Source organism: Phoenix dactylifera, chromosome 2 (genome assembly GCF_009389715.1).
Source record: "Phoenix dactylifera cultivar Barhee BC4 chromosome 2, palm_55x_up_171113_PBpolish2nd_filt_p, whole genome shotgun sequence".
NCBI classification, from domain to species: Eukaryota; Viridiplantae; Streptophyta; class Magnoliopsida; order Arecales; family Arecaceae; genus Phoenix; species Phoenix dactylifera.
The window spans coordinates 4,328,973-4,354,006 of NC_052393.1; the positions used below are offsets into that span (position 1 = coordinate 4,328,973).

The 25,034-nt window shown below is 36.8% G+C and overlaps 2 protein-coding genes across 5 annotated transcripts; both read left to right on the forward strand.

Annotated features, from left to right (window-relative positions):
- Positions 1–796: 796 nt before the first annotated feature.
- On the forward strand, positions 797–9,478 carry LOC108511914 (basic leucine zipper 23-like). 2 transcript variants are annotated; one of them, XM_039117983.1, is made up of 4 exons: positions 797–1,078; positions 1,187–2,020; positions 6,289–6,340; positions 9,104–9,478. In XM_039117983.1, the coding sequence occupies exons 2-4, from the start codon at positions 1,210–1,212 to the stop codon at positions 9,180–9,182; spliced, it is 942 nt and encodes a 313-aa protein (XP_038973911.1). In that variant the 5' UTR covers positions 797–1,078; positions 1,187–1,209; the 3' UTR covers positions 9,183–9,478. The 2 variants fall into 2 exon arrangements, with proteins under 2 accessions (XP_038973911.1, XP_038973915.1); XM_039117987.1 differs by lacking the exon at positions 6,289–6,340 and having other exon boundaries at positions 799–1,078.
- A 3,883-nt stretch (positions 9,479–13,361) lies between these two features.
- LOC103707462 (basic leucine zipper 23-like) lies at positions 13,362–22,086 on the forward strand. 3 transcript variants are annotated; one of them, XM_039117997.1, is made up of 3 exons: positions 13,362–13,700; positions 13,786–14,629; positions 21,719–22,086. In XM_039117997.1, exons 2-3 carry the CDS (start codon positions 13,831–13,833, stop codon positions 21,748–21,750), a joined length of 831 nt encoding a protein of 276 aa, XP_038973925.1. In that variant the 5' UTR covers positions 13,362–13,700; positions 13,786–13,830; the 3' UTR covers positions 21,751–22,086. The 3 variants fall into 3 exon arrangements, with proteins under 3 accessions (XP_038973925.1, XP_038973928.1, XP_038973920.1); XM_039118000.1 differs by having other exon boundaries at positions 13,808–14,629; XM_039117992.1 differs by having other exon boundaries at positions 13,362–14,629.
- The last annotated feature ends 2,948 nt before the right edge of the window (positions 22,087–25,034 follow it).

The following is a 25,034-nucleotide window of genomic DNA, read 5'->3' on the forward strand; positions in this document are numbered from 1 at the left end:
ACATAGTAATTGCCTATTACCATTCATCTTCTTGGGAAGGAATTGGAGTAATCTTCTTGGGATGGGGTTCATAATCCGAGACCATAATTTTCGGCTGATTGCTGCAGGAAGGCGATACATCCATGATACGATAGTTATAGGAGCGGAGCTCAGCGCGGCATGGGAGGGTATCACATATGCGAGGTCTGTTCTAAGGGCTGGTGAGATTATCTTGAAAGGAGATTCTGCCATGGTGATTGATTGGATTCGGAATGTTGTGCGATAGGCTGACGGTCATCCTCTTCTTAGCGATATACAATGGATGGTGCAAGACTGTAACTCCTTTTACATTGCTCATGTATATCGGAAGGCGAATAGAACGACTGACTGAGTTGCCTTCTTTGCTGTCCATCACTCTGAAAAGGTCTCATGGACATGAACAGATGTTGTACCTCTTTTTTAGGCCATATTTTGTATCTTGACTGAGTTGGTTATACTTAAGCTAGGTTTACCGGGGCGGCCTGTTTATAAAAAAAAAAAAATCAAAAATTTTGGAGCGTGAAATGTGCTCATCGTGTTGCGGTGGACGCTGTCAGCGGTCACGATTTACCAGTAACAAACGGGTTACTATGAGTAATCTTGGAAGGAAGGTAGCCAGGGGTCTACTTACCGTCTCTGGGGTCGGGCAACGATCCCAATCTCCCCTGGACTCTGGAGACTTCCTCCCCATTTAATTCCGACTCCCCCTACGATTTTTTTTTTTTTAATCCAGTGGGTCCCAATCCATCGGAATAGATATTTTTACTCGCTCGGTCATTACCCGGAATTCCCCTCCCTTCCACGGCCGCCTCCCTTCTTCTCTCTGCGTCTCTATGCCAGCCTCTATTCGAGAAGCCTTCTTAATGGCCGCGAATACTCGTCGCAGACTCGTGCGTGCCCTCCAAGCCCTCTACTCCATCTCCCGTCAACGAGGGATCCATTAAAATCGCGACTTTCCCATTCTTGGTCCGGGTTGTTTCTAGGATTTCATTGTTCTCAGATTTCTTCTTCGAAAAATCCGTTGTCTTCAATCGAATTGAGGTCTCCTTCTCTGGTTCTGGTAAGCAAGATTTCTCTTTTTCCATCTGGATTGTTCCCCAAATCCAAATCTTTACATTCTTTCGTCCCGTTCTTGAATTTTGCGGCTTCCAATTTCCCGCTGAAATAGGAATTCTGCTGCCCAATTGGGCCATGGACGACTTGGACCTCGACTTCCCGAACCCGGAAGTGTTCCCGGGCCCTGATGTCGGGGACCAGATGCCCGGCAACTGCTGGATAGATGGCTTCTTCGACGAGAGCGTCAAGGACATGCCCCGCCACTCTTGCACCCACACCCACACCTGTAATCCTCCGGGGGGAGACCTCTCGCACACCCACACCTGCTTCCATGCCCACACCAGGATCCTCTCGGCTCCTTCCAATGAGACTTCTTCCGAGTCCGCCGAGAAGAGCTCATCAAAGAAGAGACCAATTGGCAACCGAGAGGCTGTCCGGAAGTACCGCGAGAAGAAGAAGGCTCACACGGCCTCGCTGGAGGATGAGATTGTCCAATTGAGGGCGCTCAATCAGCAGCTGATGAAGAGGCTGCAGGGGCAAGTAGCTCTGGAGGCGGAGGTGGCAAGGCTTAGGTGCTTGCTTGTCGATATAAGGGGAAGGATAGAAGGAGAGATTGGGGCCTTCCCTTATAACAGGGCAGCGAGAATGGGTGGGGATTTGGTTTCTAATGCAACCCAGGGGAACCTTTTTGGTGCTCACATCATAAATTCGTGCAATGTGCGCTGTGATGACCAGATCAACTGCATGCAATCAGTGATGCAAGGCGAAGATGGGGATGAAGATGGTGCATTGGATGGCGAGAACTTTGATGCTTGTGAGATTGGCAATATTCGGTGCATGGGGAGTTCGAGTACAGGATCTAAGGTCATCTTGACTTGTGGCCATGGAAATGCGAATGGAAATGCGATGGCTGCTGGATGTTCGTCTAAGGCCAAGAAAACTAAAGGTCAGTTCTGATTTACCTTTTTCTTTATTGAAAGTGCTTGTTGAATATTTTAGTGGTCTTCTTCTATTTGATTAGCAGGCATTTGAACATTTTCCGATGTCGATTAGTTATTGAATTGCTAGAGTGATACATGTAAAGCCTACCCTATTTGATGTGCTGGAATTAGAAGCACTAATCTGGTTGTCATGTATTTCTTTTCATTTCATATGGACTTTGGGATGCAGCAAGCTTCAATCCTCCAAGTCCATGTGCATTTTTAGGGAATTAGTCATGGCATCTGCAGTAATCTACCTCCAATGGAAAATCCATTGGAGCTAAACTGTTAAGATTTTTGGGTGCATTGATGTCACCTTAAGTAGTCGGTGATTTTAGGCAATCCTACTTTTATACAGGACATGATATTGGACTTTAACCTTCTTCAGTAAAATCATGAACTTGAAAACTATTGAGAGCATTCAAGTTATGTGAAATTGGCTTGTTAAGAAGAATCTACGATTTCATACTTACAAACAAGGACCTCGTGTCCACCTCCAAGGGTATAAAATAGAAATACTTATAGGAGTCTAATACATGTCAGTCTGAGGTGGAAATGTCGTTTGGTGGGATAAATTGCAATAAGGCAGGATAAAGGGGTTATATTCCTCACTATCTTTTAACCGAACAAATCCTCTACATACGGGGAAAAGTGCTATATTTTGTACCTTCTTACAACTTTATAGTGAGTTTGAAGCTAAGTTAGTAGTAATTTTCTCGAATTGATTTTGATGGCTTTCTATGTTAGATTGTATAGAGGTATGAAATTTGCTATTTTTAGAAAGTCTGAACTCTGAAAGTATCCTAGTTGAATAAGGGGCTAGCGGACAAGTCTTATTATGTATTTGGCTATAAAAGAATAGAGAGAAGATCGTCTAACAAGTTCAGTGATAATCAATGCAAAATAAATTCTTTTCTACTATCATTACTTCTAACTTCTTCCCCGTATTTTTCTTATCTTCTATTCTATTTGTTACTTTCTCTTTGAAATAGCAATTAGATAAACAAAAGTGATCTTTAATGACTACATCATTTTCAAATCTGATTTAAACTGTCCCATAACCACTCATTATGTATTCTTTGACCAATGGGGCTACATCAAGGTTTCCTAGTCCAAGACATAAGAGCTGCTTTCAACCTGCTGCCTGATGAAAGCTTCTTTGACGAGGTTGTCAAAATCATTCACCTATACGCAAGCACCCCGATGGTGGCCCTTGCCAGCCTTCTAGTCTCGACCTCTTCCACACTCACTTTAGTTAGATTCAATACCAAAACCTGCGTAGAAGTTCTGAATTAGACAAGTATGAGGTACAAAGACCTGAAATGGTTTTCATTTGATGTCTTTTTTCCAACACTAATTTAAAATATGGAATTTCTAATTAGAAACTATGTTTTATTATTTCTTCAAAAAATTACAAATCAAATAGACTTATTAATAAAAATAGCTATTTACTTACAAGCAAAGTAGGAAAACACTTTAATGGCTGGACAAGTGACTTCTGTGACTTTGTTGCTAATTTAGTATTCTTGAAGAGCAACTATGAGTAGGACATTGGAGAGTTAACCTCCTTGTATTACCAAGAAAGATACATGCCAGGATGTATCTGAATTTGTACACATAAGACACTCCTATTCTTATCACTTTTGTTATTTTCATTTTTCTTTTGGGCACATTGGGAGGAAACTTAGGTGCATACAACCAATGCAGCCAACCAAAATCATATTTACTTGAGGAAAAAAGGAGGGAGGGGGGGGGGGGGGGGGGGGGAGGGGACACATGATCTCCCCAAGACATCCTTTCCGTGCTAGCCCCAATCAATGGGTTGATTACGCTCCCCATGTTGCAACCTTTAAAATTGGTAAATAGTTGGTCTCTTTGAACAATGAGTTTGACCTGCTATAATATCACTAGAAGTGATTATTTTTTATTCTTTTTAGAGATTGATCAAGAATGTAGGTGTTAAATTGACTTTACAATATGCCATTTCTCTAAAACCTTATATTAGGAACTTTGAATAAAACATGTATATTTGAAGATCTTAAACAAATAATAACTTTCAAAACTTTTCTTTTGTATAATATAATATCATATTTCTATAAATTTTAATGAAAAGTATTTTTTTTTTAACATATCCTTATCTCATTTGCTCCTTCTTGCCAGATCAGACACTTGGACATGGGTTCGAGTCTAGTTCTTGTGTCCATGCCAATGCGACGCTGCCTATAAGTCCATCTTTTCCTCCAGAGTTTCTTTAATGTTAAAGAATCTCATCCATATAACTCATTAAATAACCACATAAAGGATTTTACTAGGTTATCTTATTGATGCAGCTTCGGGTATCTATAATGAAGGGATTGCACTCAACTCAGAGAAGCATTGTCTTCGATTATGTTCAATCTTTTCCCTTTTCCATATAGAAATAGCTCTAGTCATTCGTCTATTTGTGTCCCCTTGCCTGACCGTCCATATGTATGTTGCCCCTTTGTTGTCCATCCTAACACCCTTAATTCAATGAAAAACTCTAGTTTTCTATTCCTTTATCTAGTTGATGAACAAGAGTATTTCTAATCTTGATTTGAAACCAACCTCCTGTATGGATCACCATAAGTTGCAGTATTTTTTGGTAAATATTTCGAGTAGTATGGTGGTAATATGCCACCACCAGGATTTGAACCTTGGACCCCACCCAACAGCAAGTTTTTAGGTGAGTGGTGTCAACCAGCTAATAGCTGTTGGCCACAAGTGCATATTTAATATTACTACTATTTAGACATTTTTTGATGGAATTTTGTAATTTATTATTTCAGAGCTGTTCATTAACGATACTTCTGCTATTTGCTCCTATATGGATCATCCCTCCTTTAAACTTTTTCCCTTTTTTCCCTCTAAATCCTGCTCCTTTGTTTTTTACTCCCTTTGTTTTTCTATCTCCTAGCTTTGCAGATGTAGACCTTTTGTTTTGGACCTAAGCTTTTTTTTATTCTTTTGTTTCAGTTGCCTCTGGATTCTCTACCTTTTTTTTGTGCTTGGGTGATTCCTACTTATTAGCTATAGCCCACTGGTTGATAAACTAATTTTGACGATTTTAGGTCAAAGTTAATGCCAATGAAACACTCAAATATTACATAGATTATTGTTTTTTGGCATTCAGCCTTCTCCAACATACACCTCATATCCTCTGCTGCTCCATATTTCACCGTTTAAACCACCACATATAAATATTATTTTCCCTTGAGAATTCTTTGCAATAATTCATCATTCTCTTCCAAAACTTGCTTATTAACTTTCTCCAGTTTTGTGCACTGTGTATCCATTATTTCATCTCATCTTATAATACGTACTTAATACCTATTTACCTATAGCACATAGTATCCTCATAAGAATTCTGTCTTTCAAGTCCATCTACCATTATTCCTACTTCATTCGCTTATTCTCATCCCACTTGTAGCCGTGACCAATCTCCTTAGATATTTCTGCTTCCACAAGCAAATAATATATACTATTGTTCATGTTGATGTATGCCAACACAAGATAGTTGGGATGAGTCTTGATGTTTATGGTTGTGGTTCATGTTGATGCTACTCCTTCAATGTCCTGACTCTCTAAGAGATAAATTGGTCTTCCTACTAAGAGACAAATTGGTCTTCCTATTTTTAGGACTAGCTCCTGTTTTCTTTTTGTTCCCTTTGGCATTTTGCCACATCTCTCCTAACCTTCAAGCTACAACAATAAATAAGTACCTCAGAAATAAAAATATTGAAAGAGGTTATAGAATATGCCAACTGACTTGCCTTCATGTTTAATATATTTATATTACCCTGAACCTAATGCTTAGTAACTTCTTTCTGCAAATTGCTGTCTTTTTTTGTGCGTTGCATGCTCCCACTCCTACCTTTGATCCATAGACTCGAAATTGGGTGATAGATATATGTCAGAAAATTCACATAGTTTTGATCACTTTAACTATTCCATTTTCTGACATTTGAATGATTCTTTTTCTTTTTATTTCCAAAATGTTCTATGAATGTGATGGCTACGATCATTTAAACAACTGCAATCTCTATTGCAGAAAACAAAAATAATGACAAATAAAATGAAAATGATAGTGATATTTATCTCTAAAAGGCTGCCTAGTCCACTGGAACATGCCTGACTTATGTTTGAGCTTAAAAGCACCCAATGTTGATGGAAAGGGACTTGAATAATAGCAATGATTTGGATTTTGTTTTCCTAGCTCATTTGGATCGGGCAGAATTTCTGCGAGTCCAGAGAAATGGGCTAGAAAGGTAATTTGCTTCTTTTTCTCCAGTTTAAATCTAGCCTTATTTAGTAACTGAATCTTAGTTTTCAAGAGTGCTCCCTATTGTAATATAATCTGAGTATGTTATATGCTTTGAGCAAGCCTAAAGTTGATAATAGTCGTTTACAATCTACTAGAGAGTCAAGTGTGATATCTGCCTATATACAATGTGCAATCCACATATCTATGCAGAAAGTGTTTGCATATGTATCATTCATGGACTACAATGACAAATATAACCTTATCAGTCGATGTCAAGATGATTTCAGTCATAAAGTGCAACATTAAACCATAGTCACTTTACAAAAGGATTGACTCTTCAGCAAATATACATGATCTTCAACCTGAAATCGACCATCCTAAAGTTTTAACAACAATCTTAGGCCAATTTGGAGTCTGAATGCTACCAAAATGTAATCATTTAATTTAAATTGGTATGTAAACTTATACCAATGTTGTTGTAAGAGTTTCAATATTAGGATAAATGAAATTGGCATGAACATTCAAGCGTGTTGTAGTCATAGGAATACAATTACATAAAGCAAAATCATATAAGTAATTGGAAGAGCACATTAACATCCGTTCTATAATGGTTTAGTTTATACCAAAAGATCCCATAAGCTCCGCTTTAAATACTTATTATTAATATGCAGTCTATAAATTGGCTGAAGCATTATTATATGGTCTGATCAACAACAGTGATCTTTTTCTGACAATTAAAATATAATCATCGCCAGTTATGTCTTTAGATTCCATTTGTCAAAACATGGAGTATGGAACGAAAACTGGCTGATACTATCTGTATTGGCCAATTCCAACTGGTAGTGTCATAAACAGTCCAGTGTTGAACCTTAGACTAGTATTCCTGAAAAGGCCAATTCACTACTAAACTTGATCAATATAAAAATAACTGATTGGAGTGGTGGGTGGACCAGTTGTAATTGTCATTTCATTATGATTCTGCTTGGATGAGGTTGGTTCGATCTTGTTCAGGCTATTAAAAGTCTTTCAGGTGATGATATCATCTCTTCAATCATTCTCTTTATTCTAATACTAATAAAGAAGAGATGAAGCAGAACATGGAGAAAGGAGGAAAAAGAGAAAACCTAACATCTGAGCATGAAATATACTTGTAACATGGACTTCATTTTGGCAAGGAGCCATAGTGTTCTTGAAAAATGCATTTATAATAAAGGACTTCTTCAGGATGTTGCTTAAATCAATGTTAGAGCTTGAACGCATCCAGTTGGTTTTGTGTCTAAGCTTATTAGGCTTTGCCTTCAAACTTGTTGGCCACCTCCGTGTTTTTTTTTTTTTGGTGTGTGTGTGGTTGGTGGGGGGGGGGGGGGGATGTGGAAGAGTTAATGACAAATTTTTAGGAGAGTGTAATTACTTGGATAGAACAAGCATGTCTTCAATTGCTTTTGGATCTGACTGGGAATGTGTTAATTATAATTTTCATCCTAAGTTTTTTCTAGGATGTACGCTTTTTGTGCAAAATCATAATTGTTTATATGGCCATAGGAATTTTTAATGCTAAACTTGCTTTTTACTGGATTCTCAATTGGAAAATAAACAACTCTGGTAGCTTTATATTTCAAGTTGGACAAAGAATTTCCATTAAATCTTTAACACCAGGTTTCAAATGTATGTTGATGATTAATTATTGAAACTGATGATCCAAACAATTGATTATAGCTTGCAATTAAGTGCCCAACAACTAAAGAAAAAGTAATTAGTTTTGGAGGTCTCTTACCTATGCATCAAATTGAGCAAAGAAATGTATGACACTGTATGTTAGTGTGCTAAATGTATTATGGAACATATGAATTGAAAGTCAACACTGTTGATCATGATTTACGCATCTTAAAACAAGCATATATTATCAGAAACCAAAGATGAAAATACACATTTTGACTACCTTTTAAATGATAGGTCTTAGCAAAATCATTTACAGTGCCATTAAAACCATTGATATTGCATTTAGGGTGTCAGTGGGGGCTGATAACTTACTAAATACCCAGCTAATTAGGCCCCCCTCCCCCACCCCCCACCCCTAAAAAAAAAGGGGGTGGGTGAGGATTGTGTTTGGATTTGGATCTAACACATTTTAGGTTTGGGTATGGATAGGGCCAAACTCTATACGAACCTAACCTGTGGATGCCCCTAATTGCATTCACTTTATCCATAAGTAGAAGACTTCATATGTGCTTTTTTAAGATCTGGCGAATTTCTGTTTTCTAGATCATGATCGAAAGATGCAGAACTTTAGTTCGAATGGCTTGTCATGAATTTTGTATCTAGTAAAATGTTAATTATTTAATGGCAAGACTGCTATCTTACTCTTGTTTTTTTTTTTCATGCAATTTGTTTAAGAAATTCCTTGCGTTTTTCAATAATATCTTTTTCCACTTCCATTACCGGTGTTATATAATTCTCAAGTTTGTATTTCATGATCAAGGCCATTCTGCAGATTTGATAAATGTGTTATCTGACATGAACATGAGATTTTTCTGTTGCTAATACTATATTTTTCTGTGAGTTAACAACTTGTTACCTTTTACTTTATTTGCTACCAATTTTGTTACTGTGTGACTCTGATGGTTATGTAATTGCAGATTGAACTTTTTGACATCCTTGGTGATGTGGTATCCTGTTCATTTTTGTTTTATGTCATTTTCTTGTTTGATATAGCAGAGCTTTTTTAGCGTTTTGTGTCTTGATTCTTGTGATGGTGCTTCTTCTTCAGGATCATGTGCAGCAGCAACAACAGATGGTTGACCATGTTTGGCATGAATTTAACACAATCAGTTCAACAAAGTGTCTGAGGGAACTGTACTGCTGCATGCCTCCTATCGAGCCATTTGTCTTGAGCTTTAGAAGATAGGCATCATTGGTATTCTTTTAGTGGATTTTGGCTTGTTTCTTTCGATCTCATTGATCCTTCCACAACTGCTCTTACCTTCAAAGATTGTTTTTGTGTTTTACAATAGGAACTAGTGAAACATGTGGTCTAAGTAAGATGTCTGTGGTGATAATTTTACCATTTTGACATGATAATATGCTGCCCTTATTGTTAAACGACTATATCATGATTTTTAATCATCGTCATGATTTCATACTGTCGCAGCTCAAAATGTGGCCTGTTGGTTACTCGGTCATTGAATTGCGGGGATGCCAACTAGTTGAGTTGGTAAAGTCGCTAGGGGAGGTGCCATTGAGACTGGTTTGACTCCCACCGACTCTGAATTCAGGGAGGCTTCCTCCTATCCCAGTTATCAGAATGGGAGGAGGATGATCCTCTTCCTCAAAAGGAGGATGATCCATTTTGTTTTATATGGTGTGGGCTGCATGACATGTGGACTAGTGAGGTGATTACTGTGTTTCTATGGTGTCTATAGGCGCATATGCAGGATCCATTTGATTTATCCAAATATTCTATGCATATTTTCTCAATTTTTTTGTATCTTATGTTACTGAATTACTTTTTAGTTACCATTTCATTGTTTTTCTCATTGAAATATCGACAAGGAGCCGAAAAAGGAAGGAAGGACGAGTACTAGGTCAGGTATTGGATAATTGATTTGCTAATTCTTTGAAATGAAGAAACTATATTTTGTGATTTTAGCTGCGATATAAACTATTGTTAATAAAAGAAACTATATTTGCTAATTGATTTGCTTGATAACAGCTAATCACTTTTGGACCTTGCTCTAAGGTTCTCAAACCTCAATTAAAGATTGCTTCTCTACTTTTACTGAATGTTGTTACTAAAACATATTGGAATTCTCCTAGCGTCCAGCTGTGGCAAGAATTTCCATATTTTTCAGCCCTGTTTGGTTGGAGAATGTGTCTATCCCCTATGGAATTATTATCCTCGGACAACTCGGAATCCTGCTGGTTGCAGTCTTTTTCTTCTGGTAATCTAGGAACATCACTCGATTGGATTTTAGCTAGTGATGCTGTTAGACGAGGGAAAAAAATAAGTAACTGTTTTTTGGGGATAGGAAGTAAATCTTTTGGGCTCATTTTCTGGGTAATTAGAATTTGAATAAACCGGGAATAAGTCTATTTCAATTTCCCCACGGAATTGCTGTCCCTGTGGAACCTCTGTGGAAATTCAAATGCTTAATTTTTTTTGTTATGGATTTTGTAAGGATCTATGTAATCCAGCACACAAAATCTGCACTTAATCTTTTACTTGATATGAACATTTTATAACATAATTAAATATGTTTACGGATCACATGTTTTTAATATCATGGCTGAAGCCTAACCCAACTTTGATTTGATATCCAATCAGAAAGGAGAACTTTATCTAGACGACTAGAACTCATTTCATTATGAAGTTATTCATTCATCATGTGATGCTAATATTAAAAATACCAGTATTAGTGGTAGGAATTTTTGCTTGGCTGTCATCAAAATTCATTACTTGGTGCAAGGCTAGTAATAGCAATGTCGTTATTAATGATAGGAGTTTCTACATGAAGGCTCAACTTATGCAGAATCCTCTATTTGTGCATGTTGATCTTAATAATGTAGGCACAATGACAAGGCTTTCTCCTTGGCTATCATTAAAGAAAAAAAATCGTGAAGGCATATAATGACACTTAATAGTAACAATGAGAGTTTCTATATGGATGTTCAACTTATATAGATAACACGAGTTTCCAGTTGTCTATAATTAAATTTTATTACTTAATATGTAATAAAAATTTATTTATTGAAATCTTCTATTTATTATAATTTGTTGTATTATCATATTGCATCTCAAAAATAGTTGGAAAAAGGAAAAAATACTATACATCATGTAGGATCGATATTAATAATGTCGATATTGATGATGTGAATTTATATATGAAGGCTTTTGTACAAAGTTTTTCATTCATCATGTAGATGCTGGGGTTAATGATGCCAGTATTAATTACAGGAGTATTTGCTTGACCATTATTAAAGTTCATTGCTTCGTGCAAAGCTAGTATTAGTAACACCGGTATTATTGATGAAAGTTTCTATATAGAGGCTCAGCTTGTGCATAGTCTCTATTAACCATGTAAATGCGGATCTTAATGACACCAGGGTAATGATGGAGGTTTCTTCTCGACCACCATTAAAGTTCATTGTATTTCGAGAATAGTTGGGAACTGAAGAAAAAATCATATACTTCACATGATGCACAGTTGGTATTACTAACGAGAGTTTCTGCATGGAGGTTCAGCTTATATAGAGTTCGCTATTGGCCATGTTAATGCCGGTATTAATGACACTAATGTTAATATTAAACGTTTTTGCTTGTCAATTATTAGATTTTATTACTTAATATGCAATAGAAATTTATTTATTGAAGCCTTCTATTTATTATAATTTGTGATATTGTTATACTACATTTCAAAAATAATTGAAAAAAAGAGAAACAATAGTATCCCACCCATCGTATAGGACTGATATTGGTAATGCTGGAATTCATGATGAGCCATTGCCACCCTCTTCATCATCAGTTGATGATGATCTGACGAGAATTCCAATAGAGCCAGGCTAGGAGCATAAGATTGTGCGTTGGAAAAGTTGCTTGGTGTTTCTTGCCAGCGGACAATGAATCAATAAGTGGTCAACATCCCTTGCAGCAGTTGGGCAATGATCACAACAAGCAGTTTGATTATTAAGAAGGTGCCTTAGAACTAATGTAGGTTTACATGGTAACCGCAGCCCAAGTAATTTTCCGCCAAAAAATGTCTTAATACATATTCAACTAAAATTTTGTCTTATAGAGGCATTGATATATTTACATATCCTCTTACTAGTGTCACTTGACTTTGATTAATACTGATTTCTCTGCATCACCCCATACTAGATTAAGAAGTGGTATCAGAATTTCTGTAATCCGACTTGACTTTGAAAAAGAAAACTGCCGCTGACCATATTACAATCAAGCACATCCCAACTTTAGAAGCCCAAATGTGTTAAAAAAAATTCCCTGAAATTGCTTCTCAAGCCTCAATTCAGCAAATTGCAAGTCCAATTCAGCTTCAAAGCGGAGGGAGTTAGTGATATAAAATATTATAAGAAAGCAACGTAGTAATTGCCTGTTACCATTCATCATCTTGGGAAGGAATTGAAGGTATTTTAGGAACCCATCCCCCGGTCACCTCAAGATGAACTTCGACGATACTATACGAAGACAGAGATGGGGTGGGGTTCATAATCCGCGATCACAATTTTCGGTTGACTGCTGCAGAAAGGTGATACATCTGTGATACGACAGTTACAGGAGCGAAGCTCAGTGCGGCATGAGAGGATATCACACATGCAAGGTCTGTTCTAAGGGCTGGTGAGATTATCCTGAAAGGAGATTCTACCATGATGATTGATTGGATTCGGGATGTTGTGCGACAGACTGACGGTCATCCTCTTCTTAGCGATATACAACGCATGGTGTGAGACTGTGACTCCTTTTAGATGGTTCATGTATATCGGAAGACGAATAGAGCGACTGACTAAGTTGCCTTCTTTATTGCCCATCATTCTGTAGAGGTCTCATGAACACAGACAGATGTTGTACCTTTTTTTAGGCCACATTTTGTATCTTGGCTGAGTTGGTTATATTTATGCTAGTTTACCGGAGCGGCCGTCTTATAAAAAACAAAAAATCAAAATTTTGGAGCATCAAATGTGCTCATCGTGTCGTGGCGGACGCTGTCAGCTGTCACGATTCACTATATTTTTGTATCTTGACTGAGTTGGTTATACTTAAGCTAGGTCTACGTGTGCAACAGTCTTATAAAAAATAAAAAATCAAAATTTTGGAGCATGAAATGTGCTCATCGTGTCGTGGTGGACGCTGTCAGCTGTCACGATTCACCAGTAACAAACGGGTTACTATGAGTAATCTTGGAAGGAAGGCGGCTAGGGGTCTACTTCTATCTCCAGGCAACGATCCTAATCTCCCCTGGAGACTCTTCCCCCCCCCCATTTAATTCCCACTTCTCCCTGCGATTTTTTTTTTTTTTAATATCCAATGGGTCCCAGTCCATCCGAATAGATGGATATTCTTGCTCGGTTCTTACCAGGAATTCCCCTCCCTTCCATGGCAGCCTCCCTTCTTCTCTCTGCGTCTCTATGCCGGCCTCTATTCGAGAAGCCTTCTTAATGGCCGCGAATACCCGTCGCAGACTCGTGCGTGCCCTCCAAGCCCTCTACTCTATCTCCCGTCAACGAGGGATCCATTAAAATCGCGACTTTCCCATTCTTGGTCCGGGTTGTTTCTAGGATTCCATTGTTCTCAGATTTCTTCTTCGAAAAATCCGTTGTCTTCAATCGAATTGAGGTCTCCTTCTCTGGTTCTGGTAAGCAAGATTTCTCTTTTTCCATCTGGATTGTTCCCCAAATCCAAATTTTTACATTCTTTCGGCCCTTTCTTGAATTGTGCGGCTTCCAATTCCCTCTGAAATAAGAATTCTGCTGCCCAATTGGGCCATGGACAACTTGGACCTCGACTTCCCGAACCCGGAAGTGTTCCCGGGCCCTGATGTCGGGGACCAGATGCCCGGCAACTGCTGGATAGATGGCTTCTTCGACGAGAGCGTCAAGGACATGCCCCGCCACTCTTGCACCCACACCCACACCTGTAATCCTCCGGGGGGAGACCTCTCGCACACCCACACCTGCTTCCATGCCCACACCAGGATCCTCTCGGCTCCTTCCGAGGAGACTTCTTCCGAGTCCGCCGAGAAGAGCTCATCAAAGAAGAGGCCAATTGGCAACCGAGAGGCTGTCCGGAAGTACCGCGAGAAGAAGAAGGCTCAGACGGCCTCGCTGGAGGATGAGATTGTCCAATTGAGGGCGCTCAATCAGCAGCTGATGAAGAGGCTGCAGGGCCAAGTAGCTCTGGAGGCAGAGGTGGCAAGGCTTAGGTGCTTGCTTGTCGATATAAGGGGAAGGATAGAAGGAGAGATTGGGGCCTTCCCTTATTACAGGGCAGCGAGAATGGGTGGGGATTTGGTTTCTAATGCAACCCAGGGGAACCTTCTTGGTGCTCACATCATAAATTCGTGCAATGTGCGCTGTGATGACCGGATCAACTGCATGCAATCAGTGATGCAAGGCGAAGATGGGGATGAAGATGGTGCATTGGATGGCGAGAACTTTGATGCTTGTGAGATTGGCAATATTCGGTGCATGGGGAGTTCGAGTACAGGATCTAAGGTCATCTTGACTTGTGGCCATGGAAATGCGATGGCTGCTGGATGTTCATCTAAGGCCAAGAAAACTAAAGGTCAGTTCTGATTTACTTTTTTCTTTATTGAAAGTGCTTGTTGAATATTTTGGTGGTCTTCTTCTATTTGATTAGCAGGCATTTGAACATTTTCCGATGTCGATTAGTTATTGAATTGCTAGAGTGATACATGTAAAGCCCACCCTATTTGATGTGCTGGAATGAGAAGCACTATTCTGGTTGTCATCTATTTCTTCTCATTTCATATGGACTTTGGGATGCAGCAAGCTTCAATCCCCCAAGTCCATGTGCATTTTTAGGGAATTATTCATGGCATCTGGAGTAATCTACCTCCAGTGGAAAATCCTTTGGAACTAAACTGTTAAGATTTTTGGGTGCATTGATGTCACCTTAAGTGGTCGGTGATTTTAGGCAATCCTATTTTTATACAGGACATGCTATTGGACTTTAACCTTCTTCAGTGAAATCATGAACTTGAAAACTATTGAGAGCATTCAAGTTATGTGAAATTGGCTTGTTAAGAAAAATCTACTATATCATACTTGCAAACAAGGACGTCGTGTCCACGTCCAAGGGTATAAAATGGAAATATTTATAGGAGTCTAATACATGTCAGTCTGAGGTGGAAATGTCGTTTGGTGGGATAAATTGCAATAAGGCAGGATAAAGGGGTTATATTCCTCACTATCTTTGAACCGAACAAATCCTCTACATAAGGGGAAAAGTGCTATATTTTGTACCTTCTTACAACTTTATAGTGAGTTTGAACCTAAGTTGCTAGTAATTTTCTCAAATTGATTTTGATGGCTTTCTATGTTAGATTGTATAGAGATATGAAATTTGCTATTTTTAGAAAGTCTGAACTCTGAAAGTATCCTATTTTCCTAGTTGAATAAGGGGCTAGTGATCAAGTCTTATTGTGTATTTGGCTATAAAAGGATAGAGAGAACATCGTCTAACAAGTTCAGTGATAATCAATGCAAAATAAATTCTCTTCTACCATCATTACTTCTAACTTCTTCCCCTTATTTTTCTTATCTTCTATTCTATTTGTTACTTTCTCTTTGAAATAGCAATCAGACAAACAAAAGTGATCTATAATGACTACATCATTTTCAAATCTGATTTAAACTGTCCGGTAACCACTCATTATGTATTCTTTGACCAATGGCGCTACATCAAGGTTTCCTAGTCCAATACATAAGAGCTGCCTTCAACCTGCTGCCTGATGAAAGCTTCTTTGACGAGGTTGTCAAAATCATTCACCTATATGCAAGCACCCAGATGGTGGCCCTTGCGAGCCTTCTAGTCACAACCTCTTCCACACTCACTTGAGTTAGATTCAATACCAAAACCTGCGTAGAAGTTCTGAATTAGACAAGTATGAGGTACAAAGACCTGAAATGGTTTTCATTTGATGTCTTTTGTCCAACAGTAATTTAAAATATGGAATTTCTGATTAGAAACTATGTTTTATTATTTCTTCAAAAAATTACAAATCAAATAGACTTATTAATAAAAATAGCTATTTACTTACAAGCAAAGTAGGAAAACACTTTAATGGCTGGACAAGTGACTTCTGTGACTTTGTTGCTAATTTAGTATTCTTAAAGAGCAAGTATGTGTAGTACATTGGAGAGTTAACCTCCTTGTATTACCAAGAAAGATACATGCCGGGATGTATCTGAATTTGTACACATAAGACACTCCTATTCTTATCACTTTTGTTATTTTCATTTTTCTTTTGGGCACATTGGGGGGAAACTTAGGTGCATACAACCAATGCAGTCAACCAAAATCATATTTACTTGAGGAAAAAAGGAAAGGGGAGGGGGGGGGGGGGAGGGGACACATGATCTCCCCAAGACATCCTTTCCGTGCTAGCCCCAATCAATGGGTTGATTACGCTCCCCATGTTGCAACCTTTAAAATTGGTAAATAGTTGGTCTCTTTGAACAATGAGTTTGACCTGCTATAATATCACTAGAAGTGATTATTTTTTATTCTTTTCAGAGATTGATCAAGAATGTAGGTGTTAAATTGACTTTACAATATGCCATTTCTCTAAAACCTTATACTAGTTAGGAACTTTGAATAAAACATGTATATTTGAAGATCTTAAACAAATAATAACTGTCAAAACTTTTCTTTTGTATAATATAATATCATATTTCTTTAAATTTTAATCAAAAGTATTTTTTTTTAACATTTCCTTATCTCATTTGCTCCTTCTTGCCAGATCAGATACTTGGACATGGGTTCGAGTCTAGTTCTTGTGTCCATGCCAATGCGACGCTGCCTATAAGTCCATCTTTTCCTCCAGAGTTTCTTTAATGTTAAAGAATCTCATTCATATAACTCATAAAATAACCACATAAAGGATTTTACTAGGTAATCTTATTGATGCAGCTTAGGGTATCTAAAATGAAGGGATTGCACTCAACTTAGAGAAGCATTGTCTTCGATTTCGTTCAATCTTTTCCCTTTTCCATATGGAAATAGCTCTAGTCATTCACCTATTTGTATCCCCTTGCCTGACAGTCCATATGTATTTTGCCCCTTGATTGTCCATCCTAACACCCTTAATTCAATGAAACACTCTAGTTTTCTATTCCTTTATCTAGTTGACACTCAAAGAGTATTTCTAATCTTGCTTTGAAACCAACCTCCTATATGGATCACTATAAGTTGCAGTATTTTTTGGTAAATATTTCGGGCAGTATGGTGGTAATATGCCACCACCAGGATTTGAACCTTGGACCCCACCCAACAGCAAGTTTTTAGGTGAGTGGTGGCAACCAGCTAATAGCTGTTGGCCACAAGTGCATATTTGATATTATTACTATTTAGACATTTTTTGATGGAAATTGTTAATTTATTATTTCAGAGCTGTTCGTTAACAATACTTCTGCTATTTGCTCCTATATGGATCATCCCTCCTTTAAACTTTTCCTTTTTTCCCTCTAAATCCTGCTCCTTTGTTTTTTACTCCCTTTGTTTTTCCATCTCCTAGCTTCACAGATGTAGACCTTTTGTTTTGGACCTAAGCTCTTTTTTTTTATTCTTTTGTTTCAGTTGCCTCTGAATTCTCCACCTTTTTTTGTTGTGCTTGGGTGATTCCTACTTATTAGCTATAGCCCACTGCTTGATAAACTAATTTTGACGATTTAGGTCAAAGTTAATGCCAATGAGAAACTCAAATATTACATATATTATTGCTTTTTGGCATTCAGCCTTCTCCAACATACACCTCGTATCCTCTGCTGCTCCGTATTTCACCATTTAAACCACCACATATAAATATTATTTTCCCCTGAGAATTCTTAGCAATAATTCATCATTCTCTTCCAAAACTTGCTTATTAACTTTCTCCAGTTTTGTGCACTGTATATCCGTTATTTCATCTCATCCTATAATACGTACTTAATACCTATTCACCTATAGCACATAGTATCCACATAAGAATTATGTCTTTCAAGTTTATCTACCATTATTCCTACTTCCTTCGCTTATTCTCATCCCACTTGTAGCCGTGACCAAACTCCTTAGATATTTCTGCTTTCACAAGCAAATAATATATACTATTGTTCATGTTGATGTATGCCGACACAAGATAGTTGGGATGAGTCTTGATGTTTATGGTTGTGGTTCATGTTGATGTTTCTCCTTCAATGTCCTGGCTCTCTAAGAGATAAATTGGTCTTCCTACTAAGAGACATTGGTCTTCTTATTTTTAGGACTAGCTCCTGTTTTCTCTTTGTTCCCTTTGGCATTTTGCCACATCTCTCCTAACCTTCAAGCTACAACAATAAATAAGTACCTCAGAAATAAAAATATTGAAAGAGGTTATAGAATATGCCAACTCACTTGCCTTCATGTTTAATACATTTATATTACTCTGAACCTAATGATTAGTAACTTCTTTCTGCAAATTGCTGTCTTTGTTTGTGCATTGCATGCTCCCACTCCTACCTTTGATCCATAGACTCAAAATTGGGTGATAGATATATGTCAGAAAATGTACATAGTTTTGATCACTTTAACTATTCCATTTGCTGACATTTGAATGATTCTTTTTCTTTTTATTTCCAAAATGTTATATGAATGTGATGGCTACGATCATTTAAACAACTGCAATCTCTATTGCAGAAAACAAAAATAATGACAAATAAAATGAAAAATGATAGTGATATTTATCTCTAAAAGGCTGCCTAGTCCACTGGAACCTGACTTATGTTTGAGCTTAAAAGCACCCAATGTTGATGGAAAGGGACTTGAATAATAGCAATGATTTTGATTTTGTTTTCCTAGCTCATTTGGATAGGGCAGAATTTCTGCGAGTCCAGAGAAAGGGCTAAAGGGTAATTTGTTTTTTTTTCTCCAGTTTAAATCTAGCCTTATTTAGTAACTGAATCTTAGTTTTCAAGAGTGCTCCCTATTGTAATATAATCTGAGTATGTTATATTTGAGCAAGCCTAAAGTTGATAATGGTCGTTTACAATCTACAAGAGAGTCAAGTGTGATATCTGCCTATATACAATGTGCAATCCACATATATATGCAGAAAGTGTTTGTATATGTATCATTCATGGACTACAATGACAAATATAACCCTATCAGTTGATGTCAAGATGAATTCAGTCATAAAGTGCAACATTAAACCATAGTCACTTTATGAAAGGATTGACTCTTTAGCAAATATACACGATCTTCAACCTGACATCGACCATCCTAAGTTTTACCAACAATCATAGGCCAATTTGGAGTCTGAATGCTACTAAAATGTAATCATTTAATTTAAATTGGTATGTAAACATATACTAATGTTGTTGTAAGAGTTTCAATATTAGGATAAATGAAATTGGCATGAACATTCATTCATTCAAGCATGTTGTGGTCATAGGAATACAATTACATAAAGCAAAATCATATAAGTAATTGGAAGAGCACATTAACATCCGTTCTATAATGGTTTAGTTTATATCAAAAGATCCCATAAGATCTGCTATAAATACTCATTATTAATATGAAGTCTATAAATGGCTGAAGCATTATCATATGGTCTGATCAACGAAAGTGATCTTTTTCTGACAATTAAAAAATAATCATAACCAGATATGTCTTTAGATTCCATTTGTCAAAACATGGAATATGGAACGAAAACTGGGTGATACTATCTGTGTTGGCCAATTCCAACTGGTAGTGTCATAAACAGTCCAGTGTTGGACCTTAGACTAGTATTTACTGAAGAGGGGCATTCACTACTAAACTTGATCGATATAAAAATAACTGATCGGAGTGGTGGGTGGACCAGTTGTAATTGTCATTTCATTATGATTCTGCTTGGATGAGGTTGGTTCGATCTTGTTCAGGCTATTAAAAGTCTTTCAGGTGATGATATCATCTCTTCAATCATTCTCTTTATTCTAATACTAATAAAGAAGAGATGAAGCAGAACATGGAGAAAGGAGGAAAAAGAGAAAACCTAACATCTGAGCATGAAATATACTTGTAACATGGACTTCATTTTGGCAAGGAGCCATAGTGTTCTTGAAAAATGCATTTATAATAAAGGACTTCTTCAGGATGTTGCTTAAATCAATGTTAGAGCTTGAATGCATCCAGTTGGTTTTGTGTCTAAGCCTATTAGGCTTTGCCTTCAAACTTGTTGGCCACCTCCATGTTTTTTTTTTTGTTTTTTTGGTGGGGGGCGGGGGGGATGTGGAAGAGTTAATGACAAATTTTTAGTAGAGTGTAATTACTTGGATAGAACAAGCATGTCTTCAATTGCTTTTGGATCTGACTGGGAATGAGTTAATTATAATTTTCATCCTAAGTGTTTTCTAGGATGTATGCTTTTTGTGCAAAATCATAATTGTTTATATGGGCATGGGAATTTTTAATGCTAAACTTTCTTTTTACTGGATTCTCAATTGGAAAATAAACAGCTCCGGTAGCTTTATATTTCGAGTTGGACAAAGAATTTCCATTAAATCTGTAACACTAGGTTTCAAATGGATGTTGATGATTAATTATTGAAACTGATGATCCAAACAATTGATTATAGCTTGCAATTAAGTGCCCAAAAACTAAAGAAAAAGTTATTAGTTTTGCATCAAATTGAGCAAAGAAATGTATGACAGTGTATGTTAGTGTGCTAAATGTATTATGGAAATATGAATTGAAAGTCAACACTGTTGATCATGATTTACGCATCTTAAAACAAGCATATATTATCAGAAATCAAAGATGAAAATACACATTCTGACTACCTTTTAAATGATAGGTCTTAGCAAAATCATTTGCAGTGCCATTAAAACCATTGATATTGCATTTAGGGTGTCAGTGGGGGCTGATAACTTACTAAATACCCAGCTAATTAGCCCCCGCCCCCCTCCCCCAAAAAATAGGGGGTGGGTGGGTATAGAGGATTGTGTTTGGATTTGGATCTAACACATTTTAGGTTTGGGTATGGATAGGGCCAAACTCTATACGAACCTAACCTGTGGATGCCCCTAATTGCATTCACTTGATCCATAAGTAGAAGACTTCATATGTGCTTTTTTAAGATCTGGCGAATTTCTGTTTTCTAGATCATGATCGAAAGATGCAGAACTTTAGTTCGAATGGCTTGTCATGGACTTTCTATCTAGTAAAATGTTCAATATTTAATGGCAAGACTGTTATCTTACTCTTTTGTTTTTTTTTTTCATGCAATTTGTTTAAGAAATTCCTTGTGTTTTTCTATAATATCTTTTTCCACATCCATTACCGGTTTATATAATTCTCAAGTTGTATTTCATGATCTAGGCCATTCTGCAGATTTGATAAATGTGTTATCTGACATGAACATGAGATTTTTCTGTTGCTAATACTATATTTCTGTGAGTTAACAACTTGTTACCTTTTACTTTATTTGCTACCAATTTTGTTACTTTGTGACTCTGATGGTTATGTAATTGCAGTTATAATATTGGATTGAACTTTTTTTTTTTGGATTGAACTTTTTGACATCGTTGGTGATGTGGTATCCTGTTCATTTTTGTTTTATGTCATTTTCTAGTTTGATATAACAGAGCTTTTTTAGCGTTTTGTCTCTTGATTCTTGTGTTGGTGCTTCTTCTTCAGGATCATGTGCAGCAGCAACTACAGATGGTTGACCATGTTTGGCATTAAAACACAATCAGTTCAACAAAGTGTCTGAGGGAACTGTACTGCTGCATGCCTCCTATCGAGCCATTTGTCTTGAGCTTTAGAAGAAAGGCATCATTGGTATTCCTTTATTGGATTTTGGCTTGTTTCTTTCGATCTCATTGATCCTTCTACAACTGCTCTTGCCTTCAAAGATTGTTTTGTGTTTTACAATAGGAACTAGTGAAACATGTGGTCTAAGTAAGATGACTGTGGTGATAATTTTACCATTTATGCGTGATAATATGCTGCCCTTAATGTTAGACGGCTATATCATGATTTTTAATCATCGTCATGATTTCATACTGTCGCAGCTCAAAATGTGGCCTGTTGGTTCCTCAGCTCGGTCATTGAATTGCGGGGATGCCAACTAGTTGAGTTAGTAGAGTCGCTAGGGGAGGTGCCATTGAGATTGGTTTGACTCCCACCGACTCTGAATTCAGGGAGGCTTCCTCCTATCCCAGTTATCAGAATGGGAGGAGGACGATCCTTTTCCTCAAAAGGAGGATCCAATTTGTTTTATATGGCGTGGGCTGCATAATATGTGCACTAGTGAGGTGTTTCTTTGCTGTCTATAGGCGCATATGCAGGATCCGTTTGATTTATCCAAATATTCTATACCTATTTTCTCATTTTTTTGTATCTTGTGCTACTGAATTATTTTTTAGTTACCTTCTCATTGTTTTTCTCATTGAAATATCGACAAGGAGCCGAAAAAGGAAGGAAGGATGAGTACTAGGTCAGGTATTGGATAATTGATTTGCTAATTCTTTGAAATGAAGAAACTATATTTTGTGATTTTAGCTGCGATATAAACTATTGTTAATAAAAGAAACTATATTTGCTAATTGATTTGCTTGATAACAGCTAATGACTTTTGGACCTTGCTCTAAGTTTCTCAAACCTCAATTAAAGATTACTTCTCTACTTTTACTGAATGTTGTTACTAAAACATATTGGAATTCTCCTAGCGTCCAGCTGTTGCAAGAATTTCCATATTTTTCAGCCCTGTTTGGTTGGGGAATGTGTCTATCCTTTCTGGAATTATTATCCTCGGATAACTCGGAATCCTGTTGGTTGCAGTCTTTTTCTTCTGGTAACGTAGGAACATCACTCGATTGGATTTTAGCTAATGATGCTATCAGACGAGGAAAAAAAATAAGTAACTGTTTTTTGGGAATAGGAAGCAAATCTTTTGGGCTAATTTTCTGGGTAATTGAAATTTGAATATACCGGGGATAAGTCTATTTCAACTTCCTCGCGGAATTGCTGTCCCTGTGGAACCTTTGAGGAAATTCAAATGCTTAATTTTTTTTGTTATGGATTTTGTAAGGATCTATGTAATCCAGCACACAAAATCTGCACTTAATCTTTTACTTGATATGAACATTTTATGTCATAATTAAATATGTTTGCGGATCACATGCTTTTAATATCATGGCTGAAACCTAACCCAACTTTGATTTGATATCCAATCAGAAAGGAGAACTTTATCTAGACGGCTGGAACTCGTTTCATTATGAAGTTATTCATTCATCATGTGGATGCTGATATTAAAAATGCTAGTATTAGTAGTAGGAGTTTTTGCTTGGCTATCATCAAAATTCATTACTTGGTGCAAGGCTAGTAATAGTAATGTCGTATTAATGATAGGAGTTTCTACATAAAGGCTCAACTTGTGCAGAATCCTTTATTTGTGCATGCTAATATTAATAATGTTGGCATAATGACAAGGCTTTCTCCTTGGCCATCATTAAAGAAAAAAAATCGTAAAGGCATATAATGACGCTTAAAAGTAACAATGAGAGTTTCTACATGGATGTTCAACTTATATAGATAACACGAGTTTTCAGTCGGCTATCATTAAATTTTATTACTTAATATGCAATAAAAATTTATTTATTGTAGTCTTCTATTTATTATAATTTGTTGCATTATCAGATTGCACCTCAAAAATAGTTGGAAAAAGAAGAAACTACTGTACATCATGTAGGATCGATATTAATAATGTCAATATTGATGATGTGAGTTTATATATGAAGGCTCTTTTACAAAGTTTTTCATTCATTATGTAAATGCTGGCGTTAATGATGCTAGTATTAATTACAGGAGTTTTTGCTTGACCATTATCAAAGTTCATTTTTTCGTGCAAAGCTAGTATTAGTAACCGGTATTAATGATGAAAGTTTCTACATAGAGGCTCAGCTTGTGCATAGTCTCTATTAACTAGGTAAATACGGATCTTAATGACACCAGCGTAATGATGGAGGTTTCTTCTCGACTACCATTAAAGTTCATTGCATTTCGATAATAGTTGGGAATTGGAGAAAAAATCATATACTTCATATCATGCACAGTTGGTATTACTAACGGGAGTTTCAGCATGGAGGTTCAGCTTATGTAGAGTTTGCTATTGGCCATGTTGATGCTGATTTTAATGACACTAATGTTAATATTAAAAGTTTTTGCTTGTTTCATTAAATTTTATTACTTAATATGCAATAGAAACTTATTTATTGAAACCTTCTATTTATTATAATTTGTGATATTGTTATACTATATTTCAAGAATAATTGGAAAAAAAGAGAAAAAATAGTATCCCACCCATCGTATAGGACTAATATTAGTAATGCTGGAATTCATGGTGAGAGTATATGCATGATGGCACTCGTATAAAGTTTATATGGATGCTGGTATTAATGTTGCTGGTATTAGTAAGAGAAGTTTTTGCTCGGCTATCATTAAAGTTCATTGGTTAGTGCAAGGATAGTATTAATAATGCTGTTATTAATGATGGGATTTTCTATTTGGAGGCTTGGCTTATACAGGGTCCTCTATTTATCATTAAAGTTCACTGCATTTCAAAAATAGTTAGAAAATAGAGGGGAAAAAATAGTATACTACACATGATGCAGGGCCGGTAATAATAACATCGACAATGAGAGTTTCTGCTATAGAATTATCTATTGGCCAAGTTGACACCGATATTAATTATATTGATATTAATAATAGAAATTTCTGTTCGAAAACCAATAAAGTTTATTGCTTAATATACAACAAAAATTTAGTTATTGAAATCTTCTATTTATTATAATTATATTGTTTTAGAAAGAATTAGAAAAAGAAGAAAACATGTATCTCGTGTATTGCGCATATTACATGCTAGTGGGAAAGATATTGCTAACTTTTTAACTACTCCACTAGGCATAATTCAACCAACTAATAGAAGTTATCTACGAGTCTCAAAAGGGAA

Coding starts and splice junctions, on each gene's coding strand:
- LOC108511914 (XM_039117983.1), top strand. CDS start 1,210: ATGGACGACTTGGACCTCGACTTCCCGAACCCGGAAGTGTTCCCGGGC. Junction 2,021..6,288: donor TAAGGCCAAGAAAACTAAAG/GTCAGTTCTGAT, acceptor TTGTTTTCCTAG/CTCATTTGGATCGGGCAGAA. Junction 6,341..9,103: donor CAGAGAAATGGGCTAGAAAG/GTAATTTGCTTC, acceptor CTTCTTCTTCAG/GATCATGTGCAGCAGCAACA.
- LOC103707462 (XM_039117992.1), top strand. CDS start 13,831: ATGGACAACTTGGACCTCGACTTCCCGAACCCGGAAGTGTTCCCGGGC. Junction 14,630..21,718: donor TAAGGCCAAGAAAACTAAAG/GTCAGTTCTGAT, acceptor CTTCTTCTTCAG/GATCATGTGCAGCAGCAACT.